Raw genomic sequence first — 25,721 nt, 5'->3', positions numbered from 1 at the left:
TATCTGTTCTACTGCTGATGGGTATTTGGGTGGTTTCCAGGTTTTTGCCATTACAATGCCGTTACATTCTTGCACATTTCTACTGAACAGTATTCCTTTCTTTGGTTACATACATAGAAGTAGAAATGCTGGACCCCAGGCATACAGATGAGTTTGTAAAGATACCACCGAAATGACTGTACCAATGTATATTCCCACCAGCAGTGCAAGAGTGTTCTGGCTGCTTTATATTCTCTCCAAAATTTAATATTGTCAGTCTTAAATTCTAGCTCTAGTGGTGGATGCCTATTAGTTACCACACTGTGGTTTTAATTTCCATTTCCCTGATGACTAATGAAGTCTTTTTTATATATTTAGTGGCCATTTGGCTACCCCCCTTTGGCAGTACCTTTTAAAAACTTCTGCCCCTTTTTCTGTTAGCCTGTAGAAATTATTTCTATAAACTAGATACAAGCCCTATTCCAGATACATGTATCATAAATGTCTTCCCCAGTCAATGGGTTCCCATTTCATTCTTCTAATGATGTCTGTTAATGAATACAAGCTCTAAATTAAAATTCACCACCTCTGTCCTTGATCTGTTTGAGAAATCTGGTCATCTGTCCTGTAAAATGTCTAGCTCCTGGATTTGACAGATTGCCTCCTCATACTAACTTTTATGTACAGTAAATTTACAGAGTTGTACAACTATCATCACAATCCAATTTTAAAACATTTCTATCATGCCCTAAACATTTCTCAAGCCAATTTAGAATCATTTCCCATCTGCACCAGCAGCCACAGGCAAGCACTAATCTACTTTTTCTTTATAGATTTGCCTTTCCTAGCCATTGTATGTAAGTGATATCACAAAGTAGCTATGCTGGCTCATTGTTATAAACTGAAAAAGAATATTCTAATGGAATTTTCTTGTATTGCCTCTAAATTTCAAAGTACTCCTTACTTCTGGGTTTTATCGCATACCTATTCTCCTTATAGTAGCATGGTTTCTTTTTTTACACGAGGTCTCTGATCCACTAATACCTTATTTTTTAGTATGAGGCATGAATCTAGTTTTACTGTTTTCCAGTTAGCAATCCAGTTTTTACAATAGTACTAATTTAGAAGTCTATCTTTTCCCCAATGATCTGAGATATTCCCTTTACAATGTACTAAATTTCCTTTTCTAAGATTTTATTTGAGAGAGAGAGAAAGAGGGTGCATGAATGGGGTGAGGGGCAGAGGGAGAAGCAGACTCCCCACTGAGCAGGGGGCCAGACGTGCGGCTCAACCCCAGAACCCTAGGATCATGACCTGAGCCGAAGACAGACGCTTAACCGACCGAGCCACCCAGGCATCCCCTATACTAAATTCCCATGTATGTTTAGATCTTTTTCTAGATGTTCCGTTATAAAATGTCCCACATTTTAGATTTGAATGGTTGCATCTTTCAAGTAATATTTACCTTGTTCCTCTACTTCTGTACACTGTACAACCTGGTTATCGTATCCAGTCTTAAGTAAATTCAGGCTTTTTGGGGGGCAGCAACAGTACTTCCTTAGTGCTATTGATATTTTTCTTTCTTTTTAAAATTTTATCTTGAAGTAATCTCTACATCCAACATGGGGCTCGAACTTACAACGCTGAGGTCAGGAGCTGCAAGCTCGCATGACTGAGCCAGTCAGGCGCCCCTCCGGGTATTTCTGATTGTAACACATTAAAATGCGTATAAGGTCTGGTGCTGCCAGCCTGGTCCCTCTATTAAAAGGAATGCCATTAACTTTCAACCTAATGGTTTCTAGAATCCCGCTGATCTTTGCCTAGTTACATAATTTCATTAGGAGTCAGGAAATCATGACTTTTTATTATCATTCCTGCTCTGATATTAGTTGGAATTTTTCATTTAAAAAAACCTTACCTAATGATAGATGGGAGGAATGAGAGCCAGAGCAAAGAGAATTTCTAGGGCAGTGAAAACATGTATAATCCAAAGGTGAACAGTAAGGTGGACTACGGACTTGGAGTGATTATGCTGAGTAACAAATCACCATTCCGGTGATGGGTGCTGACATGAGGAGGCAATGCATGTGTGGAGACATGCCCCTAGGAAACCTCTGAACCTTCTCCATTTTGTTGTGAACCCTAAACTACTCTTTAAAAAAAAAAAAAGTCTTAACAACAACAACAAAACCAACAAACCTCCTTCATCAACTATCGGGTTTTCCTGAATATAGTTCACATAGGAAAATACAGGATAAATGCTTAATCCTTTACTTACGAGTTTTCAGAGTAATGAGTCAGGGCTCTAGTAACTTAGGATGCTGATAAATGAGGCTTTAAAAAGTACCTAATTATGGGCGCCTGGGTGGCTCAGTGGGTTAAGCCGCTGCCTTCGGCTCAGGTCATGATCTCAGGGTCCTGGGATCGAGTCCCACATCGGGCTCTCTGCTCAGCAGGGAGCCTGCTTCCCTCTCTCTCTCTCTCTCTCTGCCTGCCTCTCCATCTACTTGTGATTTCTCTCTGTCAAATAAATAAATAAAATCTTAAAAAAAAAAAAAAGTACCTAATTATGAAATTATAGGTTTTTCACAAATTTGATGTATTTTAACCTACATATCAATCCATAATCCAAGAATACATATCTGTTATTCATTTTGATGTTTATATCATCCCATCTTATGCCACAAGAGGTCCTTTCAAGGCTGCTCCCCTGCCTACGGTCACGATGACTCCATGAGAGAAAGCTTCCTTACTTTCTGGCACCATCAAATGACCTAGGTTCACTCTGTTTATCTCCTATACCAGTTTTGGAAAGCCATTTCTCCAAGAAGCCCTGGTTCCTTTAACTGGGAAAAGACCACGGTCTGGGGTATCAGAGGGTAAACAGGACATATGCTTTAGTGGTCTCCGCCCACTGCTGCCAAACAAAGTCCTACTTGCACAATATATAACACTATGCTAGGACGTCAAAAGTGGCAGACTAGACAGAGTACCAAATTTACAAAGCTTTTCTTTTAAATAATAGAGGCTACTTCCTTCTCAGATGTCAAACAAAATATAAGAGGATGTAAAATGCTATTAAAAAGTGACCAACTTACTGGGTCACAAACCACATTAAATTTCAAGTTCGAGCAAATCCTCTATAAATGCTTGTGGCCCATGAACGCTCTGTACTAAATAAAGTAGGAATCTCTGGCATCTTGGGCAGGGAAAGGGACAGTAGCAAACACAAATGGAGAGTTCCTCGCTTTCTGGATGCTAAGCTTCCTAGGTGTCAGCCTCGTGAATCCAAAACTGAATAAAATACTCACCTTGTAAAACGACAGCTCTAGTTTCCTCCGCCTGGACAACACCATCTTCGGCCTCTGTGGAGCTCTCACTGTCAGAACTGGAACTGCTTGAGACCTGCAAGTCTTCAGAGATAGGATTCCTGGTCTCTGAGTCCTGAGAAGTCCTTGGCAAAGGAGGCTGGGTCCGACTCACTTGAAAGTAAGCATCCAATGGTGCTCTCAACCTATGTATGCAGAAAGACAACAGAAGTAGAGTACAAGCACAGTCAAATGCCCCATTATCACAAGAAAACTACACAGTAATCTGAAGGTAAATCCTAGTCAATTCAACCCATCTATAGGCCGTTAAATGCTGCTTTGACCACTGAAGCAGAAATAGTAGTTCTAGGCAGATGCTGGCTGGCCTGGATATTCTCTTTTCCACTCAGTTACTACATTAGCCACACTGGAGGCTGACTCTTGCTAAAAGCAAATTCTACTTTACTGGCTTTCGGCCATGTGTCAGTATCTTTTAAAGGACGCAATGCAGGGGCGCTTGGGTGGCTCAGTGGGTTAAAGCCTCTGCCTTCGGCTCAGGCCATGATCCCAGGGTCCTGGGATTGAGCCCCGCATCAGGCTCTCTGCTCAGCAGGGAGCCTGCTTCCCTTCCTCTCTCTACCTGCCTCTCTGCCTACCTGTGATCTCTATCTGTCAAACAAATAAAATCTTTAAAAAATAAATAAAGGACGCAATGCAGCAATTTCTCCACTGTTTAGGGGGCTGAAAGACAGTAGACAAGAAGAAAAAGGGCTCTGTTGATCAAAAACAGCCTCACAGGGTTCTGCTGCCACAACAAGGCAGACCACGGTGTTTCAGGGTAAAAATGAAGTCTGGCTTCAGTCACCACTGCTTTACCTTACTTTAAAACATTTTCCTTTTAAAGTTTAAAAAATGCCACGTTAAGGTTAAAAACACAGCATGATATCCAAAAATAAACTCAGAATGAGAAGACCTGGGAGCAGATTTTAACATTTGAGCCGAGGCTGGCTGGTAGAGTTAACCACACTCACCCTTTTGCGGAGACCCTCACATCTAAGCCAACTGACCACACCCTCCATCCAGCACAGAATGACCGACCTTCAATATTAAAAACCAAAAAGGTGTCCTGTACTTTAGAACATACTACCTAGCTACTAATTACAAAGTACTACTAAAAGGTGATCTACTTTTAATAATTGTCTTTATAGGGGCACCTGGGTGGCTCAGTGGGCTCAGGTCATGATCTCAGGGTCCTGGGATGGAGCCCCATGTCGGGCTCTTTGCTCAGCGGGGAGCCTGCTTCCCCCTCTCTCTCTGCCTGCCTCTCTGCCTACTTGTGACCTCTCTCTCTATCAAATAAATTTCTAAAAATCTTTAAAAAAATAATAATTGCCTTTATAACATTATATTATTCCCCCAGAAACATCGCTAGAGACTGCTCATACAGAAAAAAATTGATTTCTTATAGTTTGGCAGCAATTTATGGCAAACCAGTGCTTTCAATTAAAAAATGATGACAGAACGAAGTAAATGTTATTTGGTATCCAATTCAAAAGTTGGAGGATTCACATTTGTTTAAAAAAGAAAAAGAAAGAAAGAAATGTGAATAAATTGCAATGAAAAGCAGCAATCGTGAATCCTTTTTATTTTTTAAAGAATTTATTTATTTGATAGACAGAGATCACAGTAGGCAGAGAGGCAGGCAGAGAGAGAGAGAGGAGGAAGCAGGCTCCCTGCCGAGCAGAGAGCCCAATGTGGGGCTCGATCCCAGGACCCTGAGATCATGACCTGAGCCGAAGGCAGAGGCTTAACCCACTGAGCCACTCAGGCGCCTCTCTTTCTCTTCTTGAAAGAATACTGACAACTAGTGTCTTCTTAGAAATTTCTCAATTTAGGGGCATCAGGTGAGTGTTTGCCTTCAACTCAGGTCATGATTGAGACCCATGTCAGGCTCCCTGCTCAGCAGAGAGCCTGCTTCTCTCGCTGCCTCTCAGCGGGCTTGTGCTCTCTCTCTCAAATAAATAAATCTTTAAAAACATATTTTTCTTTGTCAATTTCACCTAGGTCATCTAATTTCTTTTATAAAACTGTTCACAGTATTTCTTTTTAAAACTGCTTTCTTCTGTAAGACCGAAAGTAATGTTCTTTCATTCCTGATTTTATTTTTTTTAAAGATTTTATTTATTTATTTGACAGACAGAGATCACAAAGTAGGCAGAGAGGCAGGCAGAGAGAGAGGAGGAAGCAGGCTCCCTGCTGAGCAGAGCCCGATGTGGGGCCCAATCCCAGGACCCCTGGGATCATAACCTTAGCCGAAAGCAGAGGCTTTAACCCACTGAACCACCCAGGCGCCCCCATTCCTGATTTTATTAATTTGAGTCTTCTCTCTATATCTTGGTCAGTCTACTTAGAAGTTTATCAATTTCGTTGATTTTTCAGAAAAATCAACTTTTGGATTAGTTGGTTTTCTCTCTTGCTTTTCTAGGTTCTATTTATTTCTGCTCTAACGGTCATTATTTCCTTCTTTCCGCTTGCTTTGAATTTTGGGACTTTTTTCATTTTTCTAGTTCCTTAAGCTAGGTTACTGATTTGAGTACTTTCTTCTTCTATTTAAAAGTTTGTTGTTTTTTTTTTTTTTTTAAATGTCATCTCTACACCCAGTGAGGGGCTCAAACTCATGACCCTGAGATCAAGAGTCAGGTGCTCTACTGACTGAGCCAGCCAGGTGTCGCTACTTTCTTTTTTAGTGTGGTGTTGAACAACTATTAATTTCCCTTTAAGCACTGTTTTAGCTGCATCCTATAAGTTTTGGTATGTTTTCCTTTTCATTCATCTCAAAGCATTTTCTAATTTTTCTTGGGATTTCTTCTCTGGTCTACTGGTTATTTAGGAGTTGTGACTTGTGAATTTCCCCAAATTCTTTCTGTTACTTAAGTCGAGAACATACTTCACATGATTTCAATACTTTAAATTTAATGAGCCTTGTTCTGTACCTGTATGTTAGCCCTAACATATGATCTGTCCTGGAAAATGTTCCATGTGCACTTGAGAAATAGGTATGTTCTGCTATTGAGTGGAATGTTCCTCAGATGTCTATTAGGCCTAGTAGGTTTATAGTGTTTTCAAGTTCCTGACATTATGTCTAGTTATCCTCATTGTTGAAAATGGGATACTGTTATCTCCTACTATTACTGATGAATTGTCTGTTTCTCTCATCAATTATGTCAGTTTTTGCTTCATGTATTTGGGGGCACTGCTGCAGATATATATAGGTTTATAATTATTATATCTTCTTACATGGATTAACCCTTTTGTAATTATAAAATGTCCTTCTTTGACTCTTATAATAATCTTTGTCTGAAAGTCTATTTTGTCTGATATTACTAAGAAACTCCTGCTCTCCTGCATGGCCTATTTTAATTCCATCCTTTTACTTTCAAACTATTAACGTCTTTGAATCTAAATTGTGTATCATGCAGACAGTTGGATTAAAAAAAAAATCTGTGCTTTTGATTAGAGTGTTTAAACCATTTGCATTTAAGGCAGGATTTCTATCTACCGTTTTGCTGTTTTCCATATGCCTATGTCTTTTTTGTTCACATAGGAAGGTCTATTCCAAACTCTCATTATAGAAATGTTTAGGGGTGCCTGGGTGGCTCAGTCGGTAAAGTATGACTACTGATCGTGGGGTTGTGTGCTGGAACCTCAAAGAGGGTGCAGAGACTACTTAAAAAAAAATCTTTAAAAGAATGTTTATTTCTCCATTATTGCCTTCTTTTGTATTATTTTTAAGTGCACCATTTTAATTCCCTCGTTTCTTTTTACCACATCTTCTTAGAATTATACTTCTATTCCCTCCCCACTTTTGCTGATGATTTTATGTCCATTAACTCAGACCCACAGTTCTTTCTTTCTTTTTTTTAAGATTTTTATTTATTTATTTGACAGAGAGAGAGATCACAAGTAGGCAGAGAGGCAGGCAGAGAGAGAAGAAGGGAAGCAGGCTCCCAGCTGAGCAGAGAGCCCTATGTGGGGCTCGATCCTAGGACCCTGGGATCATGACCTGAGCCGAAGGCAGGGGCTTAACCCACTGAGCCACCCAGGCGCCCCCCACAGTTATTTCTTTATGCTGCTTTTTCTAAATGAGAAAGAAAAAATTATAATAAAAAATACATGTGTATTTTCTATTATATTTGCCTATGTAATTATCTTTGCTAGTGCTCTTTACTCCTCCTTGTGGATTCAATTTATTTATGTCTGGTGTTTTTTTTTTTGGGGGGGGGTCGTGTTTCTTTAATTTTAGCCTGAAGGACCCTCTTTTGTAATTCTTATAGGACAGGTTTCCTCTAAAGAAATTTTGTTTTGTTTTAAATCCTAGAATGCCTCATTGTTCCTTCATTTTTGAGGGATAGTTCTGCTTGACATGGAATTGTTAGCTGAGTTTTTTACTTTTATTTTATTTTTTTAAAAAAGATTTTATTTATTTATCAGAGAGAGAGAGGGGGAGAGAGCGAGCACAGGCAGACAGAATGGCAGGCAGAGGCAGAGGGAAAAGCAGGCTCCCTGCTGAGCAAGGAGCCCGATGTGGGACTCCATCCCAGGACGGTGGGATCATGACCTGAGCCGAAGGCAGCTGCTTAACCAACTGAGCCACCCAGGCGTCCCAAGAGTTTTTTACTTTTAATACTCTGAATAGGCCAGGGGTGCCTAGGTGGCTCAGTCAGTTAAGCATCTGACTCTTGATTTTCGCTCAGGTTGTGATCTCAAGCCCTATATCTGGCTCCATGCTGGATGTATAAAGTATAAATAATACTGTCTTCATGTGCACTCTCTCTAAACAAACAAACAAACAAACAAAAAACCCCAATAAAACAAACCTTTGAACAGGTCATTCAACTGCATTCTGGCCTCCACTGTTTGTGATGATAAATCAGCTCTCAACTTTATTGAATATCCTTTGTACATGGTGAGTCAGTCACTTCTTTATTGCTGATTTCAAGATTCTCTCTTTTTCTATGGTGTTAGCAGTATGATTATGATCCACGTAGCTGTGGATCTCTTCAAATTTATTTTTTAGAGTTTGTTAGGCTTCCTGTAGATTAATGTTTTTCATCAAATTTGGCAAGTTTTTGTCATTTCTTCAAATATCCTTTCTGTCTCTCTCTCCCCTCCCCTGCAAGGACTTCCATTATGCATATGTTGGCATATACTTGATGATGTTCTACAGGTCTCTGAGACTGTTCATTACTCCTCATTTTTCCCCATTATCTAGACCAGATAGCCTCAATTCACCTATCTTCATTTTTGCTTCTTGACTCTTCAAAACCAATTCTTTCTTTTGCCTGTTCAAACTTGATGAGCCCTCTAGTGATTTTTTTCATTTATTGTACTTGTCAACTCAACCATTTCTATTTTGCATATTTTTATAACTTCAATCTCTTTACTGAAATTGTCTATTTGGTGACACACTGTTTTATTTATTTTTTTAAGCTTTTATTTATTTATTTGACAGAGAAATCACAAGTAGGCAGAGAGGCAGGCAGAGGGAGAGAGGGGGAAGCAGGCTCCTTGCTGAGCAGAGAGCCTGATGCAGGGCTCGATCCCAGGACCCTGGGATTATGACCTGAGCTGAAGGCTGAGGCTTTAAACCACTGAGCCACCCCAGGCACCCCACACACTGTTTTATACTTTTAGTTCTCTGAATATATTTTAAAAAGTAGATTTACAGTCTGTCTGGTAAGTCCAACATCTCGGCTTCTTCATGTAGTTTCTATTTTTTCTTTTTTTCCTATGTGTGGGCCATATTTTCTTTCCACATCTTGTAATTTTTTCTTGAAAACTGGACATTTCAAATCCTACAATGTAGTTAACTCTGGAAATCAGATTTTTCCCCTTTTCAGGGTTTGTTGTTATTGCTATTTCTTATACTTGTTACTTTTTGTTTAGCGATTTTTCTGAAGTGATTCTGTGAGATCTGCGTTCTTTGTTACATGTAGCCATTAAGTCTATGTGGTTAGCTTAGGGGCTAGTTCATGCCCGACAGCGATTTGCTTAAAAGCCCAAGATCTCTAAGTCTCCTAGCCTTTGCAGAGTGTGTGACTACATGTGTATGTTGGGGGGACACCTTCAGGAATCATCCAGGTAAGTGACAATTCTTCCTGATTGTGCAGAGCCTCAAGGTCAGCCAGAGTTGAGAAATTAGTGCCTTCTTAGGTCTTTCCTGGGCATGAGCACAGCCGTACACAGCCTTAGGCATATCTGTCACCTTCTAGATTTCCAAGGATATGCCAGACCTTTTCAAAACCCCTATGAAGATCTCATTCCTCAGCTTTTCCTTTTAAGCTTTTTAGTTAGTTTAGTTTGTCCCCATATCAAAGGCTTTTGGCTTCTCCCAGGAAACCACCAAACAGAAGAAAGAGAATTCTCTGGGAATGAAGCTTTGTAGGAGCGCCAATCCCAGTCTACTCCCTCTAGTGGCTGTCAGGCCACTGGTTTTCACTGTGACTGCAGGCACTTGATTAAACCATACGCTGAGCCGAAGAAGGATATGGAACAGGGAATGCCATGAAGCTTACTTACTCTTCTGGTATTCAGCTGTTTTTTAAATACTCTCTCCCTGAATCGTTTTAAGCATGTGCTTAATTTCCACAGTCCTGAAAGTTAGTTCTGATCAATTTTGCCAGTTCTTTTAGAGGTCCTCACTCCGCCATTTTTTTTTTTTTTAAAGATTTTATTTATTTATTTGACAGACAGAGATCACAAGTAGGCAGAGAGGCAGGCAAAGAGAGAGAGAGAGGAGTTAGCAGGCTCCCCGCATAGCAGAGAGCCCCATGCGGGGCTCGATCCCAGGACCCCGGGATCATGACCTGGGCCGAAGGCAGAGGCTTTAACCCACTGAGCCATCCAGGCGCCCCATCACTCCGCCATTTTTAATGTCACTCAGGTTTTCTTTTTTAAAAAGGCTAACAAGCAAGTTTACCAACTAATTTTGGCAAATGTGTGCTAACAGCAGCTACAGCCACCATGAGAATAGGCACAGAAGAACAGTATCTCCTAAGACCACTTCAATCAAATGAAATCCATACTCCACACTAAAGTTAGGCTAATAGTTGGCTACTGACATGCATATTGAGCATTTTGCATAGAAACTGGTAAAAAAATTAAGTGATTTTTCAAAAAACCCCATTCATTAACATTGCTTTAATATAGCAAAAGGCATTTCCAAGGTCAGATGGGGACAAAGGAAAGGGGAGCTACCGTCATTAGACGGCAGTGCTGGGGTTTCTCTTTGAAGTACAACCTTGAAACTCAAGAAATCGTCCTCTTTTCCTGCACTTATGGTCTCTGAATTAAATACCAGTGTAATAAGCTCTTGACCTTTGCTTAACCTCTGTAGTCCTGGATTCCATAAGTTCCATGAGAACAGGAACCTGATTTGTCCTGTTCACAATGTATCTCCAAGGCAAAGTTCAGTCTCTCACACAGCGGAGTATTAGAAATATTTGATGGGGGCATCTGGGTGACTCAGTGGGTTAAGCCTCTGCCTTCGGGCTCAGGTCATGATCCCAGAATCCTAGAATAAAGCCCCATATTGGGCTCTCTGCTCAGCTGGGAGCCTGCTTCCCCCTCCCCCTCCCTCTCTGCCTGCTTCTCTACATGTGCTCTCTCTCTGTCAAACAAATAAATAAAATCTTTAAAAAAAATTTTTTTTTTGATGAACGAGTAACAACACTAACAGCCAGAATCAAGCAGCCTCAAACAAAGAAACATGAAAGGAGTTTGTGACCTTGGCTGAAAAGCCTGTTGGGAGAAATTCCTTATTACTCAGCTTCCCCCAACTTTGGCTTCTCAGTGGAGTCTGAGGCAAAAGCTGCTCATCCTCGCCCAGGCTCTCAACACCTGATCCAGAGATAGCCTGTCAGGTGAGTAAATGCCAAACACCATAATGACAAATTCATGTTAAGAAATTCAGAAGGTACATGGGACGCCTGGGTGGCTCAGTCAGTTAAGCCTCTGCCTTCAGCTCGGGTTATGATGCCGGGGTCCTGGAATGGAGTCCCACATCGGGCTCCTTGCTTACCAGGGAGCCTGCTTCTCTCTCTGCCTCTGCCTGCCACTCTGCCTGCCTGTGCTTTCTCTCTCTGACAAATAAATAAATAAAATCTCACCAAAAAAAAAAGAAAAAAAAGAAAAGAAAAGAAATTCAGAAGGTATAATAAGCAATCTGTCCTAGAAAAGCTCCTATTTTTATGTGAATTTAGTGTGGAATTTGCTTCCAACAGTATTTAGGAGGAAAAGGTTTTTTTTCTTTTTAAAGATTTTATTTATTTATTTGACACAGAGATCACAAGTAGGCAGAGAGGCAGGCAGAGAGAGAGGGGGAAGCAGGCTCCTTGCCGAGCAGAGGGCCCGATGTGGGGCTTGATCCCAGGACCCTGAGATCATGACCAGAACCGAAGGCAGAGGCTTAACCCACTAAGCCACCCAGGCACCATCGGGGGGAAAAAGTTTTAAATACCACATTTATTTGTGTCCAGAATCCATGCTTTCTCCACTAAATTGCACAATCCCTGGCTCTTTAGGTTTATTCCCTTTGTAGAAACAAACACAATTATCAAAGAGCTCAGTTGAAATCCTTTCCCATCTATATTCCGTAACAGTCCCTGAGCACAGATTCTACATATATCTAGCAGTTTTCTGTTTAGAGTATAGCTTCTGTGTGTTAATTTCTTTTAGGAGAGTCATGCTGACTGTGCTGGCAAGAAACTTTGGTCTGTGTGGCATTTCTTTCCTTTTTTTTTTTTTTTTTTAAAGATTTTATTTATTCACTTGACAGAGATCACAAGTAGAGGCCCTGAGGCAGGCAGAGAGAGAGAGAGAGAGGAGGAGCAGAGAGCCCGACATGGGGCTTGATCCCAGGACCCTGAGATTCATGACTTGGGCCGAAGGGAGAGGCCTAAACCACTGAGCCACCCAGATACCCCTCTGCGGCATTTCTATTTCTCTCTGTAAACTGGCATCTGGTTTTTAAGTGTTACTCTCCTGTGAGTTGGGTTAACACAAGAGTCTCCCACGAAAAGCAATCAAATCTGCCTCAACTGCCCTCCCCCGAATAAGTATATGAACAACCAAGGCTGAGGAATACTATGAAGTCTCCTGGCAGTTGGCCAGTTCCTGGGGTCATCACTTTCAACTCAGTCCACAGACTATGAAAAAGGGTTCCCAAACTGCACTACAAGCTGCCTTCGCCTACGACACAAACAGATGAAAATTACTTAGCTTTCATAATCAGAGGGAATGACACCTTAAAATAAGGTTAACATGCATCTGAAACTCTTGTCAACACAAAACTAAGCACATCATCCCTGACGGGTCACATCCAGAAATGGCCAGACTAGAGACTAGATCCACAGGAATAGCAGCAGCCCCCCTCCCCCGCAACACCCTCACCACCAATACAGTAATCAGCAGAATCCACGGAAAAGGATGCTGAGTCCAGGATCAGAATTCCAGGATCTGGAATCCCATTCCAGAGCTACCCTAGTCAGAACACAAATTATTGCATCAGCTTCCTCATTTGTAAAATATAGTCAACAGATGGCCTAGCTGTGGCTTTTTCTATCATCTCATTATTTTCATAAAGGTAAGGAAACAAATGGATGTGACTGAAGCTTCCTCTATCTGCCTGGATAGAAATGAGTCAGATCCAGACTTCACTACCAACTCAACCTTGTCCCCTGCTATAGCTATGAGATCCTGAACAAAACCCTTTCTTAGGATCCAACTTTCCTTCATATATAAAATGAAGATGATGTATTCAATCTGTTTAGACATTATGAAAACATTTAGAAGGCCAATGTGAAATAAAATATTTCAAATAAAGCAGGAGGAAGTTAAAAATCAGGCAAGGCATAACTGGTGGTTATTTTTCATTGTAATCTTGTCAAGGCTTGACAGCTAAGCTCTTCAAAAGGCAAGTTCAAATGAAAAACTATGAAAGAAAATTATTTTCAACTCTGCAACACATTCTCAGGTGAGGAGGGGTGGAATGTTTAACCATTATCTGACCCAGAGTCAGATAAGCTCTAAGTTAATTCACATTTTACTTTTCACAAGGCTTCTCTAAATCCAGTCTGCTTGTCTTCCAAAAGTCTACCGCACCATTACATGGGGTACCAATTAATGATGGATACTGTGTACATGGAGTATGGACTTTTAAGTTAAAAAATATATATACTTTTTTGATATGCAAATGATTTAAAGAAGAGCCAGCCCCTACATAAACCACTGCCAACAAACTACCACCTAGTTTTCAAGGCACATCAGTGTAACGTACTCCTTCAGTGACTCTGAAGTAAGTAAGACAAGCACTTTTTTTTTTTAAAGATTTATTTATTTATTTATTTGACAGAGAGAAATCACAAGTAGGCAGAGAGGCAGGCAGAGAGAGAGAGAGGAGGAAGCAGGCTCCCTGCTGAGCAGAGAGCCCGATGCGGGACTCGATCCCAGGACCCTGAGATCATGACCTGAGCCGAAGGCAGCGGCCTAACCACTGAGCCACCCAGGCGCCCAAGACAAGCACTTTTATTTTCATCTGACTTGTGAGGAATTAGGGGTGCAGAAAGGCTACCCGACTTGCCAAAAGTCATACTGCCAAGCCTCAGCAGCATTAAGGGCATAACCACGGTTCATAATTCCCCACCTGGCACCAACCCCAAGATTTTAACATATTCTTACCTGGCACTGTCTGTCCTCTGAGACCCTGCGGTTCTTGACCTGCGTGAGGCAGAACCCCTACTCCTCCTTGATCTCACTGGTCCCACACTGTGGTCTGAAGGGGGTCTCAGGAATTCCAGCATGCCATGAAGTCTCTGCAGCCCACTGATGAAGCTGTTCATTGAATCCAATGATGACACCGGGATGGGGTGGTTAACACGAGATTGCTGTCTATGTTCCTCTGAAGCCCCCGGATTAACGTTCCCTACACGATCTTCTCCCAACAGCTCTACTTCCTCTGTCAGGTCAACAGACATCTGTGTAGCAGGTGGAAGCAGGGGCAGTCCCACTTGGCTGCTGGTCCCTCCATCAGGAGCAGGCTGGTGCAGGGGTGGCTCCCTTTGGCTGCTGGCCACTTGGGTAGGTAGAGGCTGGAGCAGGGGTGGCCCCCCTTGGCCGCTGACTACTTCAGCAGGAACAGGCTGTTCTGCTACGTGAAGCTCTAATTGCCCATCAAGATGATATTCCATTGCTTCCTGAGCCATCTCTGGAGAAGTAAGAGTTGTAAAAATTTATCAATAAAAATAGGTAGAACATGCCAATAGCTGATACAATCATATCTAAGTCTTCCAGAACTTCTGTTTAAGATCATTTTTGGCAAAACTGAGAATCTTGGGGCACCTGGGTGGCTCAGTGGGTTAAAGCCTCTGCCTTTGGCTTGGGTCGTGATCCCAGGGTCCTGGGATCGAGCCCCACATCGGGCTCTCTGCTCTGCGGGGAGCCTGCTTCCTCCTCTCTCTCTCTCTCTCTGCCTTCCTCTCTGCCTACTTGTGATCTCTGCCTGTCAAATAAATAAATAAAATCTTAAAAAAAAAAAACAAACCCTGAGAATCTTAAAATAAGTAACTAAAATCTTCTCTTTAAGTCAGAACTGTTTGGTAATCAGTAACTTTTTTCTCCATAATAGTACTTAAAACTAGTTTTCCAGTTTGTACTTTGAAAACATGATGGCCTGCGATCATAGTACTATCTTCTAAAATAGAAAGATCTATGAAGCAAGGGGATTGATCTTTTTTGTGTCTGAAAGTGATTTCCCAGACCTCTAGAAGTTCTTTGTCGTGACCCAAATACAGGTATTTACCAAAATATATACTATACTTGACTTTAGTAGGTGCAGACAACATTCATCTTGCACAGCACCAAGTTACAAAGGATAAACAAAGAAAGGACGTTTTTACACCTGCAGAATTAACTCAATACTAACCCCAAATGGAAATTTACCTAATTTCTCCAAAAAAGGCTGATCAAACTTTATTTGCTCTGTCCTTTCTGGTATTTTTGTTTCCCATCTCTAATGCTACTGGTTAGGCCACTTAACAGACATTTATCAAGCACCTGGCATGTCCCCATCATAGTTTCTTATCTCTAATTCCACAATGTTAATCCATTCAAGAAGTATTTATTAAGCACCTGAGAAGCAGATACCCCACAGAGGTAATGACAGGATAACTGTGTAACAGATTTTGCATTCTAGCATATCAGAAAATAAACAAATAAATGTGGAAATTATACATTGTGATATTTGATCTTGGGAGTAGGAGTCAAGGAGCACCATTTTAGGAGCACCTGGGTGGCTCGGTGGGTTAAGCCTCTGCCTTTGGCTCAGGTCATCATCTCAGGGTCCTGGGATCGAACCCCTCATCAGGCTCTCTGCTCGGGGGAGCATGCTTCCCCTCTCTCTGCCTACTTGTGATCTCTCTCTCTCTCTCTGTCAAATAAATAAATATATAAATAATCTTTAAAAACAATTTAAAAAAAGGAGCACCATTTTATTTTTCAGATTTATTTATTTATTTATTTATTTGAGAGACAGGAAGAGTGAGAGAGCATGCACAGAGGGAGAAGCAGACTCCCCGCTGGGCAGGGTGCTCGGATCATGACCTGAGCTGAAAGCAGATACTTAAGCCACCCAGGCGTCCCAAAGAAAGCACTACTTTAGATACTCTTTCAAAAAGAGTGAAAGATGGGCACCTGGGTGGCTCAGTGGGTTGGGCCTCTGCCTTCAGCTCAGGTCATGATCTCAGGTCCTGGGCTCAAGCCCCGAATCCGGCTCTCCGCTCAGCGGGGAGCCTGCTTCCCTCTCTCTCAGCCTGCCTCTCTGCCAAATAAATAAAATCTTTAAAGAAAAAAAAAAAAAAAAAAAAAGGAGTGAAAATTGAGCCCAGGCACAGAGGATTAAAAGGCGGCGGCCATATGAAGAGCCAAGGAAGAGTTTCAGAAGGAAATCGGTACAGAGGTCCCCTGATGAGCATGGGTTTGGTGCGACTGAGAACCATGAGCAGAGGAAGAGCTCAAGTACAGGACAAGGTTGAGGAGGCAGAACGCTAACACGAAAGGCTTCAGGAAGGAGTTTCTTGCATGTTAGAAATGGAGTGCAGGGGAAGCAAGACTGTCAGCAAGCCAACCAGTTCACAGGCTCCTTGTGGGGGTGTAAACCAGTGGTCAGAGGCTTGGGCCAGAGTAGTAGCAGGAGGTGGAAAGTAGCAGACAACTTTAAGAACCCCAAGCAAAGACATGAGACTTAAAATCACAGGGAAGATTAAACTACTTACGGAACAGAGACAGAAGAAAAGTAGGTCAAGGACTCAAAGCTGAAACACATATTATAAAAGGCCAAGAGTTAACAAAGAACACCCAGAACAAAGACTGTGAAGGAGGTGGAAACCTGGGAGAGCAAGGGGTCTTGGAAGGATGTTTCAAGAATGGAATGGTCAAGTGTGTCTAGTACAGAAGAGTGAACACTACATTTAACAACATGGAGATGACACACAGCCTAGAACAGAGCCGTCTCTCCAAAGTGATGGGTGAGGAGGCCAGACTGGAGTGGGCCAAGTCAATACAGGGAGTTCGGATGAACATGGTTGGTGAAGCACACTTATCTTTCTCTAGTCATTCCTGAAAACCCATGAACAGGACACATATCCCCAAAGGCATTTAAGAGAAGATAAGTTACAAGACAAATTCAAGCAGGGTATGAGACAGGCAATTTTTACTGGAACAGGTAGCTTCTTAGTAGAGCTAAAAAGATCAAACCCAAGTGGCTGCACAGAGAGGGGATCATATGCTTCCGAGAAGCACGCTGATTCCCACTGAGGGGACTGCAGAAACTGGGCACCAGAGGGCAGAGCTGAAAGATGGCGCTCAAAGAGAGGCCTGGTTGAAAGCCTGTCTCAGGCAAACAAAAGCCAGCCAAACAAACACCACCTCGGCAGATGCTGCAGAAAACTGGTGGTTTGTGCCAGACAGGCTCAACGCCAGCATGGGTATAGCACAGCAGCGGAAATAAGGAGTTAAGTGCAAGTTTACACATGGAACAGTGTGAGACCTTCCACCTCTTCTCCCCAGCTTTTTCCTCTGCACAAATCCAGGACACAATATTCCGGTTTATACACATTCTCTACCCAAGGCAGGAGATCAGAGGACTGTTTACTAGAGAAAACCAGCTCAAGAATAAAAGATCTATAAATACTGATGTTGTAAATCCTCAATAAAATGGCGGGAGTCTCTGTCCAATCTAATTAACAGTAAAAGCCAATTGGTTGATATGGTTCAGTCACTCATACATAGGTTCCAACCTGCTTTCTGGGGGAAAGAGGGGTACTCCTTAAAAACAAATAGCCAGGGACGCCTGGGTGGCTCAGTTGGTTAGGCGGCTGCCTTCAGCTCGGGTCATGATCCCGGTGTCCCGGGATGGAGTCCCACATCGGGCTCCATGCTCAGCGGGGAGCCTGCTTCTTCCTCTGCCTCTGCCTGCCACTCTGTCTGTGCGCTCTCTCTCTCTCTGACAAATAAATAAAAATAAATTAAAAAAAAAAAAAAACAACAACAACAAATAGCCAAGAATCAACTGACACTTGAGCAAACCCTCCAGCATGAGAGAGAGACCAAAGCAGACAAGCAGAAGCAACTAGAAGGGAAGAAGGGAAAACAATGCAAGAAAAACTGAAAACAAACAAAACAACAACAACAAAAAACAAGCCCCCACAAACTCCCTCAAACTTATAGGAAAAGAATGCTAGGGGGGGCTATGGGGGATTAAAAGGACAAATTAGAAAACAAGAAAGCTCTTGGAAATGAAAAATGATAGCCAAAATAAAATATTTAATAAAAGGATTGGAAGAGGGGCGCCGGGGTGGCTCTGTCAGTTTAGCATCTGCCTTCGGCTCTGGTCATGATCTAGGGGAGTCTGCTTCTCCCTTTCCCTCTGCCTGCTGCTGCCCCCGTGTGTGCACTCACACGCGCACATTCGAACACTCACACTATCAAATAAATAAATAGAAGATAAAGTCGAGAAACTCTTCTAGAAAACAGAACTAAAAGACAGTCAAAAATGACAATAACAGGGGCGCCTGGGTGGCTCAGTGGGTTAAAGCCTCTGCCTTCAGCTCGGGTCATGATCTCAGGGTCCTGGGATCGAGCCCCACATCGGGTTCTCTGCTCCTCAGGGAACCTGCTTCCTCTTCTTTCTCTCTGCATGCCTCTCTGCCTACTTGTGATCTCTGTCTGTCAAATAAAAATCTTTAGAAAAAAAAAAGGACAATAATAAAATTAAAATGTCAATCCAGGATATTTAACTGAACTACCAGAAAGAGAACTCAAGAAAGTGGAGAAGAAAGTAAAAAAAAAAGACTTCACCATAAGCTCACTTCCCATTAAGAACTCCCAACACAGTAAACTTTCTTCAAAATTATATCAAACAGAAAAAAGCAGGTAATAAAGGAATCCACTATAATTCCATTTTCAGGACACTTAACATGTAAAACCCTGTTACTATGTGAACTTCTAAATCATACAATAATAGTACGAAACAAGCGCGGGCATGAAAAATACCAAATTTTTGTAGGAAGAGTTCAGATCCATGTGGGGCTTGAAACACACACACACACACACACACACACACACACACACTTTTATTTCTTTTTTTTTTTTAAAGATGCAATTATAATTATAGCAAAAAGTCAAGGCCAAGATTTGTTAGTTCTAGACGGTGAGTGCATAGGTCTCTCTCTGTTTTAAATCATTCTCTGTACTTTTCCTATGGTTAAATACTAGAAAGGAAATTTCTTCCCGTCATGGGTCAGTTCTGATTAGAACAATAAGGCAGACAGCCAAATGCTACCGAATCCTCTCGGCATCCTCCACAGCAACAAGTGCACAGCAGATGCTTGAGTACCTACAGAATTATCCATCATACACCCAGAAAAGAAGCCAAAACCAAAACAACCCGCCAACCAACCACCCCCCAACATCTAGGAACATAACAACACCGGATAAAGACAGAGATCCGGGAGAGAGAGAACATTTTCATCGTGGCAGAAAGTTAGTTCTGTGCAACAGCGCGGTCTAGAGAGGAGCTTTCGGACCCACGCGGGGAAATACATATCCTCCAACCCCTGGGTTAGCCAGGAGTGATCCGAGCTTTTAAAAAACAAAACAAACAAAAAAAAGACTGTTGGCTGCGCACCCCAAGTCTGGAGCAGCCTTGTCCTTGGCCTCGGCGTGCCATACAAACGCTATCTTCTCCGTGTGACACCAGAGTGGGCGCCTCAAACGTTAACCTCCCCCTTGTCCTCTTTCCAAGCTTTGCTACTTAGATTAAGGTCCGCACCAGGCGGGACGACGGCCGCCAATCACCAGGATAAGGGGCCGCAGCACCGAGTCGAGCCGATGTCGGTTCAAATCCCCTCTCGGTGCAACCGGTTCCCTTCCAAAACCGGGATAACCAAGTATTTACGTCACAGGGCCGCTGCTAGATAAAGCCGGTTACGAACGTAAACATTAGGTTCCTCCGCGATGGCGCTCAGCGGGAGGGCACTACTATTTGCACTTGAAGAGCTGGAAGCTCGGCTCTCCGGAGAGTCGCCTCCCGCGAACTCGGCTACGGCCTTCGCCCCCGCCCCTCGCCCCCACCTCTGCCGCCGGCGCCCAGCAAGCCCGAAAGAGCCCGGGTTCGGGCGCCTCAGGCCGGACGTTGGGGCAACCCGGTGCGGTCAAACCTCCTCAGGCGGCCGGATTCCGTGCCCGCCCGCAACTCCCCTTGTGGGGTGTCTCCAGGCCCCGCAGCAAGGGATCAAGCCGGGGAAGTTAGTTATCCCCAAGCCAGAGACCCAAGGCCTGCGCAGAGGAAGCGCCCGCCTTACCTGGGGCCGGGAGGACGCCGTGAGCTCGCAAAGTCGCCACGCTCGCGGCCGTTTTCTGGAAGAACTCCCACAGACGCGGGCCAACAGCCACTTCCTGAGCAGCTCAAGTGGCCCGCCTGAGTTGCGGGCGCGGCCTGCTCCTATTGGTCAGCGGTCTTAGACGGCGGCCAGTACCCTGGCTTCTTCTTCTTTTGGTCGCCCTGATTGAAAAAGCGGCTCTCTCATTGGCTGATCCTTCGTACACGGACTGGGCGGGACCACGCAAGGAGGCCTCGTACAATTGGTAAAAACCTTCGCCAGTCACCTCGTGTCCAGCCCACAAGGAGAAAAACAGAACCAGCGTTTCACCGCTCTTTATTTGAACTTTCTGGCGGGAGAAAGTTGCACGAAAACGATCTCTCGGATCATTCGGGAGCCTGAGGCGTGGGACAGTTGCGTTCCTGTACATCCTCTGCTGAGGTTGAAGAACCTCAAAAGAACTTGCCTACAACATCTCTTCAATCCTATACTATTGCAATAAATTGCCTGCTACTACTATAACTATCGTCCCATTACTTGACAGCAAACATTTTTGAAGAATCTCACTGAAAGTCGACATCTCACTTTTGGAGGGAAACCTAGGAAATCTAAACCTCAGGCAGAGATGGCGCATTGCCAACATTTTATTTACTCAGCTGTCAATTTTCAGTGGAACTGATGCCATAAATAATCGGAAGTTCTGGGTAATACAAATATTTTCTCCTCTGAACCACTTCCCAAAGTCACTGTTAGCATTTGTACTTTTTCTTTTCCTGCCATCTAAGGGACGTGCTACTGAGCCAAAGCATGGCTAATAGGAGAGACGAAACTTTCTTTTGTAAACAAACAAGTATGTTATTGAATAGAGTGAAAGACATCTGTATTGTTATATAAATCCTGCATGTTCAATACAGAAAAATTGGAGGATGCGGAGAAACAAAAAAGAAAAATTGTCTCTATCCAGAGAAGTCATTATTAACTTTGCTTAAAATCTTCATCTACCTAAATACAGTGTTTTAATCTTAAAATATATATTGAGTTGCTTTCCATGTCAATGCATGCATAGACACATTATCGAACACTGAGTGACTCTTTGAAAAGAATTTAAATAAAAATAGGTATTATATCACATGTTTAAAAAAATGGACTACAGGAAGGGCTACTTGGTGAGAAGGATACAGAATGTTTCTAAATGATTCTGATATTCGTTCATGATCAAATCTAATGGCCATGTTTACTAGCTAGGAGAGAAATAGAATACAGACACAGGCCAGAAATTTATAGTCTGGTCTCCAACTTCCAAAATTATATATAGCTAGAAGGAAAGGTGTTGGCTGTGTTTCATCTTAGGGGTAACATTCCCACCTTTATGGTTGATTACTTGAATACCAGTGTGTCTATTGGCTCATTTGTGAAAAGACTAAAAAATAAATGCACTAAGAATCACTTCATAGAAAGTTGTTTGATGGATGTCTTTTTCTTTTTCTCCACCAAAAGATATCACTAATGAGTTCTTCTATACTGCATAATAGTAGTTAGAAACTGCATGTATAATTTAAAATGGAAAATTTGAAAGAATCATCAAGGTTAAACAAAAGATGCCAAAGAAAATTTTATACTTGTGGAAAGCTGTATCCTCAGACTCTGGGGAAAAAATTAATTTTCCTCTACCATTAGGCATATCATTCATTCATACACTCTCATTCAGTCCACAAGTATTCGACAACTACAGCAATCCTGACTGGTCTGTATCAATGTGGCAGTTGTCTTAAATCAATATAAGACAGAGAAGACCTTAGGACACCTGGGTGGCTCAGTTGATTAAGCACCTGTCTTCAGCTCAGGTCATGATCCCAGGGTCCTGGGATTAAGTCTCCCAGTGGCTCCCCACTTAGCATGGAGCCTGCTTTTCCCTCTCTCTGCCTGTTGCTCTCCCTCCTTGTGCTCTCTCTTTCTCTCTGACAAATAAATAAATAAAATCTTTAAAAAACAAAGAGAGAGAAGAACTTGACCTAATAGAACTTCTATCCTCCATGGGGCACCTGGGTGACTCAGCTGGTTGGACTTCCAACTCTTGATTTCGGCTCCAGTTATTATCTCTAGGTTGTGGGATTGAGCCCTGCATCAGGCCCTGTGCTGGGCATGGAGCCTGCTTAAGATTCTCTCTCACCCTTTCCCTCTGCTCCACCCACACCCCTTCATGGGCACCCTCTCTCTCCAAAAAAGAAAAGAAAAAGAACTGGCATCATAAATGATACTTGGAGATAGGAAGGTAGAAACAAAACAAAAAGGTGGGAGTTTCACCCCTAAAAACAGAATAAAGACACAAGCCAAAAAACAAAACAAAACAAAAAACCCTCTATCTGCCTAAGGAGAGGCAGATCATAAAACAAAAAATAAGTAAGGTAATTTCAAGTAGTATCATAAAAAACAGTAAAACAGAGGGATACGAATGGGAAGTGCTTAGGAAAGCTAGTTTCATGAGGGGTTCAAGCAAGGGCTCTCTGAGGTGCTGGTATTAGAGCTGACACCTGATTACCTTAGAGAAAAGTTTGAGAAATAGTGTATAGTCTATAAATTACCATAATAAATAGAGTAAGTTAAGTGTTGTGATAGGCATGACGGCAGCCCAGGTAATGCAACTGGATAGCACTTCAGGACAGGTGGATTCTGCCTCTCTTGCCCCAACCACCACTAATATTTACAAGGTGCGGCCCATTTTTTGATCTCACGTATTCCCGTGCTCTCTCTCTTTCTCTAAAACAAAACAAAACAAAACAAAACAAGATGGATTAAAGAATAGAAGAATGCATAGATAGATGGGTATGTGCTAAATATAGTCTTTAATTATAAATATTAATTACATTAATTTAATACCAATTATTAATATTTATTTTATTAATGCTAGTTGTAGAGTTTAGGTGATGGGTATACAGATGTTCAGAGTATAACAGTACCGACTTTTTGGTGTATCTGAAATTTTTCATAAATAATGTTGGAGAAAAAAATGAGGCACAGGGCCTTAGAAGACATTCTGTACAAGAGAACAACCCTGAATATTAAGTTTCATTAGTTTCACAGTGAATCCACCTCTGCCTATGGGTCTACCAGAGTATAAATAATAAATCTACAAGAAAGACTTTTGTTGCACTCCTACAGAAAAGACAATAAAGGGTTTTAGAGATGAAAACAGGGGTACCTGATAAGCTCTAGAAAAGAATAATTTTTTTAAAAGGTTTTATTTATTTGACAGAGAGATAGCACAAGTAGTCAGAGCAGCAGGCAGAGGGAGAAAGAGGCTCTCCACTGAGCAGGGAGCCCAATGCAGGACTCGATCTCAGGACCCTGGCATCATGACCTGAGCTGAAGGCAGATGCTTAATGACTGAGCCACCCAGGCGTCCTGTAGAACAAAATTTTTTTTAAGTAGGCGCTATACTCAGCCTGGAGCCCAACACAGGGCTTGAACTCCTGACCCTGAGATCAAGACCTGAGCTGAGATCAAGAGTCAGACATTTGACTGACTGAGCCATCAGGCATCTCAAAAAGAATAATTCTGAATGTTTGACATGTCAAATTTATTTTTCTCCATGTCTTTATTAATAGAAAAAATATGTTCTGGGTTTTTAAAAAATCAAGAACAAGTAAAAGGTTAAAAAAAATATAGAAATCAACCATAATTTTATTCCCCAGAGATGATTACTAGAATAGAATATAAGATCCAAATGTGTTTTGTCTGTTGTTTCTTCAGTGATTGGAACAATGCCCAGTACATCTGCTGTTGAATGAGTTGGGATGAGTCTTGGGGGAAAAAAAAGCAACATGTAGAGGTAAGTGTTAGTGCTGTTAGTGTACCCTAGGTAAAGCATACACCAGGAGCAAAAGTATAAAAATATCAGAACAAATGAGGCACACGCAGGAGACACAGAGACATGCATCTAAGTCTGGCAGGGCTTAAAATTTGAGAACCCCTAGGCTAACATATTGTGTTTGTCCGCTACAGCATTAAAATAATTTTTACATGCCAACCCTTAAAAAGATGAACAATTTACAGAAAAAAATCTGCATTTTCAGCTTTTTTTTTTTTTTTTTTTTTTTTTTTTTTTTTGCAAAATAGAAAGCTCTGGAAACACCAGAATCTGATTCCTATGTGATAAAAATAGGTTTGGAGCAGACTGGAGACTGTCTTTCTTCACAAAGTTCGTCTGTTCACTGAAGTCCCCTCCAGCCTCAACTTCCTCATTAGATCCCCCCCAGACCTTTTAGGCAACCAGAGTTTGCCATCTCGGGTAGGAGAGTTCTAGGATCTGATAGTGGAAATCAGGTTTGGGTCCGAGATACAAGGCCAACTGTATCCAAATGAAGAATTTGCACCCCTTTCTATAGGCTAAAGGAAGGACTGAACAGTGTTTGCTCAGTTACTACCCTTGTGTAGCAATTCACCCCAAAACTTAGTAGTTTAAGACAACAGTTTACTTAGCTCATGATTTTGTACATGGGCAATGTGGGCTGCTGCCCCTGTGTGGTTCTTCCAGTCTTGACTGCGCTCGCTCACGTGGCCGCTGTCTGTCTGGCGTGTCCTGTACGATCTCAGCTGGGACAGGCTGTCTCTGCTCCATGCGGTCTCTCATCTTCCAGCACACTAGCCCAGCTCACTCATGGCGCAGCGGGGTTCCAAGAGAGGGACCGGAAGCTTGTAAGGCCTCTTGAAGGGTAGACTTGGAACTGGCATGCCCGTCATTTCTTCTACATTCTATTGGCCCAAGTGAGTCACCAGGCCAGCCCAGATCCAGTGATGGGGAGGTCGACCCCACTTCCTCATAGGAGAAGCTGCAAAGTCACATCGCCACGTGGGCTGGATACATTTTGTAAAATATCTATCACAGTTACTCTCAGAGGTATAATTTTGACCATATTCTTCCGAGCAGGAAGGTCTCTTTATGACGGGAATTGGTTTCTGTTCACAACAGGGAAGTGCTATCTTCCCGCACCCACAAAGAACTCCATGCCAAAGGATATGAGACAGAAAGATGCCCAGCTTATGCTTCTTCCCAGTTTCTTGTCCAGGAACACTCCTTAGTTTCCCTTTCAAATCACAGTTTAGTAAAAGTTAGACAATTTTAAGAAAATTTTTAGAAAAGATAGACAAATTTAAGATTTCTATGAATGAATGAACAGAATGTTAGGCAATAGCAGGGAGCTGAGAGCCCAGCTAAAATCACCAAGACATTTCTACACTGCACTGTCATGTAGAAACTGTATTCCCCTTGGTCTGCCTGGAGCCTAGACCACCAACTGCGTTCATGTCTTTGTGATATGAAGTTCCTACTTACTTGACCAACTTTTTTTTTTCCCCAAGATTATTTATTTATTTATTTATTTGACAGACAGAGATCACAAGTAGGCAGAGAGGCAGGCGGAGAGAGGGGAGGAAGCAGGCTCCCCGCTGAGCAGAGAGTCCGATGTGGGGCTCGATCCCAGGACCCTGGGGTCATGACCTG

General features: G+C 42.3%; 1 protein-coding gene across 1 annotated transcript in view; it reads right to left on the bottom strand.

The window, feature by feature from the left end:
- RFWD3 (ring finger and WD repeat domain 3) overlaps positions 1 to 20,335 on the bottom strand; it is a 48,129-nt gene extending 27,794 nt beyond the window's left edge. Inside the window, exons 1-3 of the mRNA XM_059151993.1 lie at positions 20,204 to 20,335; positions 14,025 to 14,550; positions 3,291 to 3,493 (exon numbers count right to left, since the gene is read on the bottom strand). Of these exons, the coding sequence (XP_059007976.1) occupies positions 3,291 to 3,493; positions 14,025 to 14,548 (727 nt within the window). The 5' untranslated portion in view covers positions 14,549 to 14,550; positions 20,204 to 20,335. The remainder of the gene's footprint in view (positions 1 to 3,290; positions 3,494 to 14,024; positions 14,551 to 20,203) is intronic.
- Positions 20,336 to 25,721: the final 5,386 nt, after the last annotated feature.

This window comes from Mustela lutreola, chromosome 16, assembly GCF_030435805.1.
Source record: "Mustela lutreola isolate mMusLut2 chromosome 16, mMusLut2.pri, whole genome shotgun sequence".
Taxonomy (NCBI): domain Eukaryota; kingdom Metazoa; phylum Chordata; class Mammalia; order Carnivora; family Mustelidae; genus Mustela; species Mustela lutreola.
Note: the sequence above shows the minus strand (reverse complement) of the source record. Positions and strands in the feature narration are given on the sequence as shown.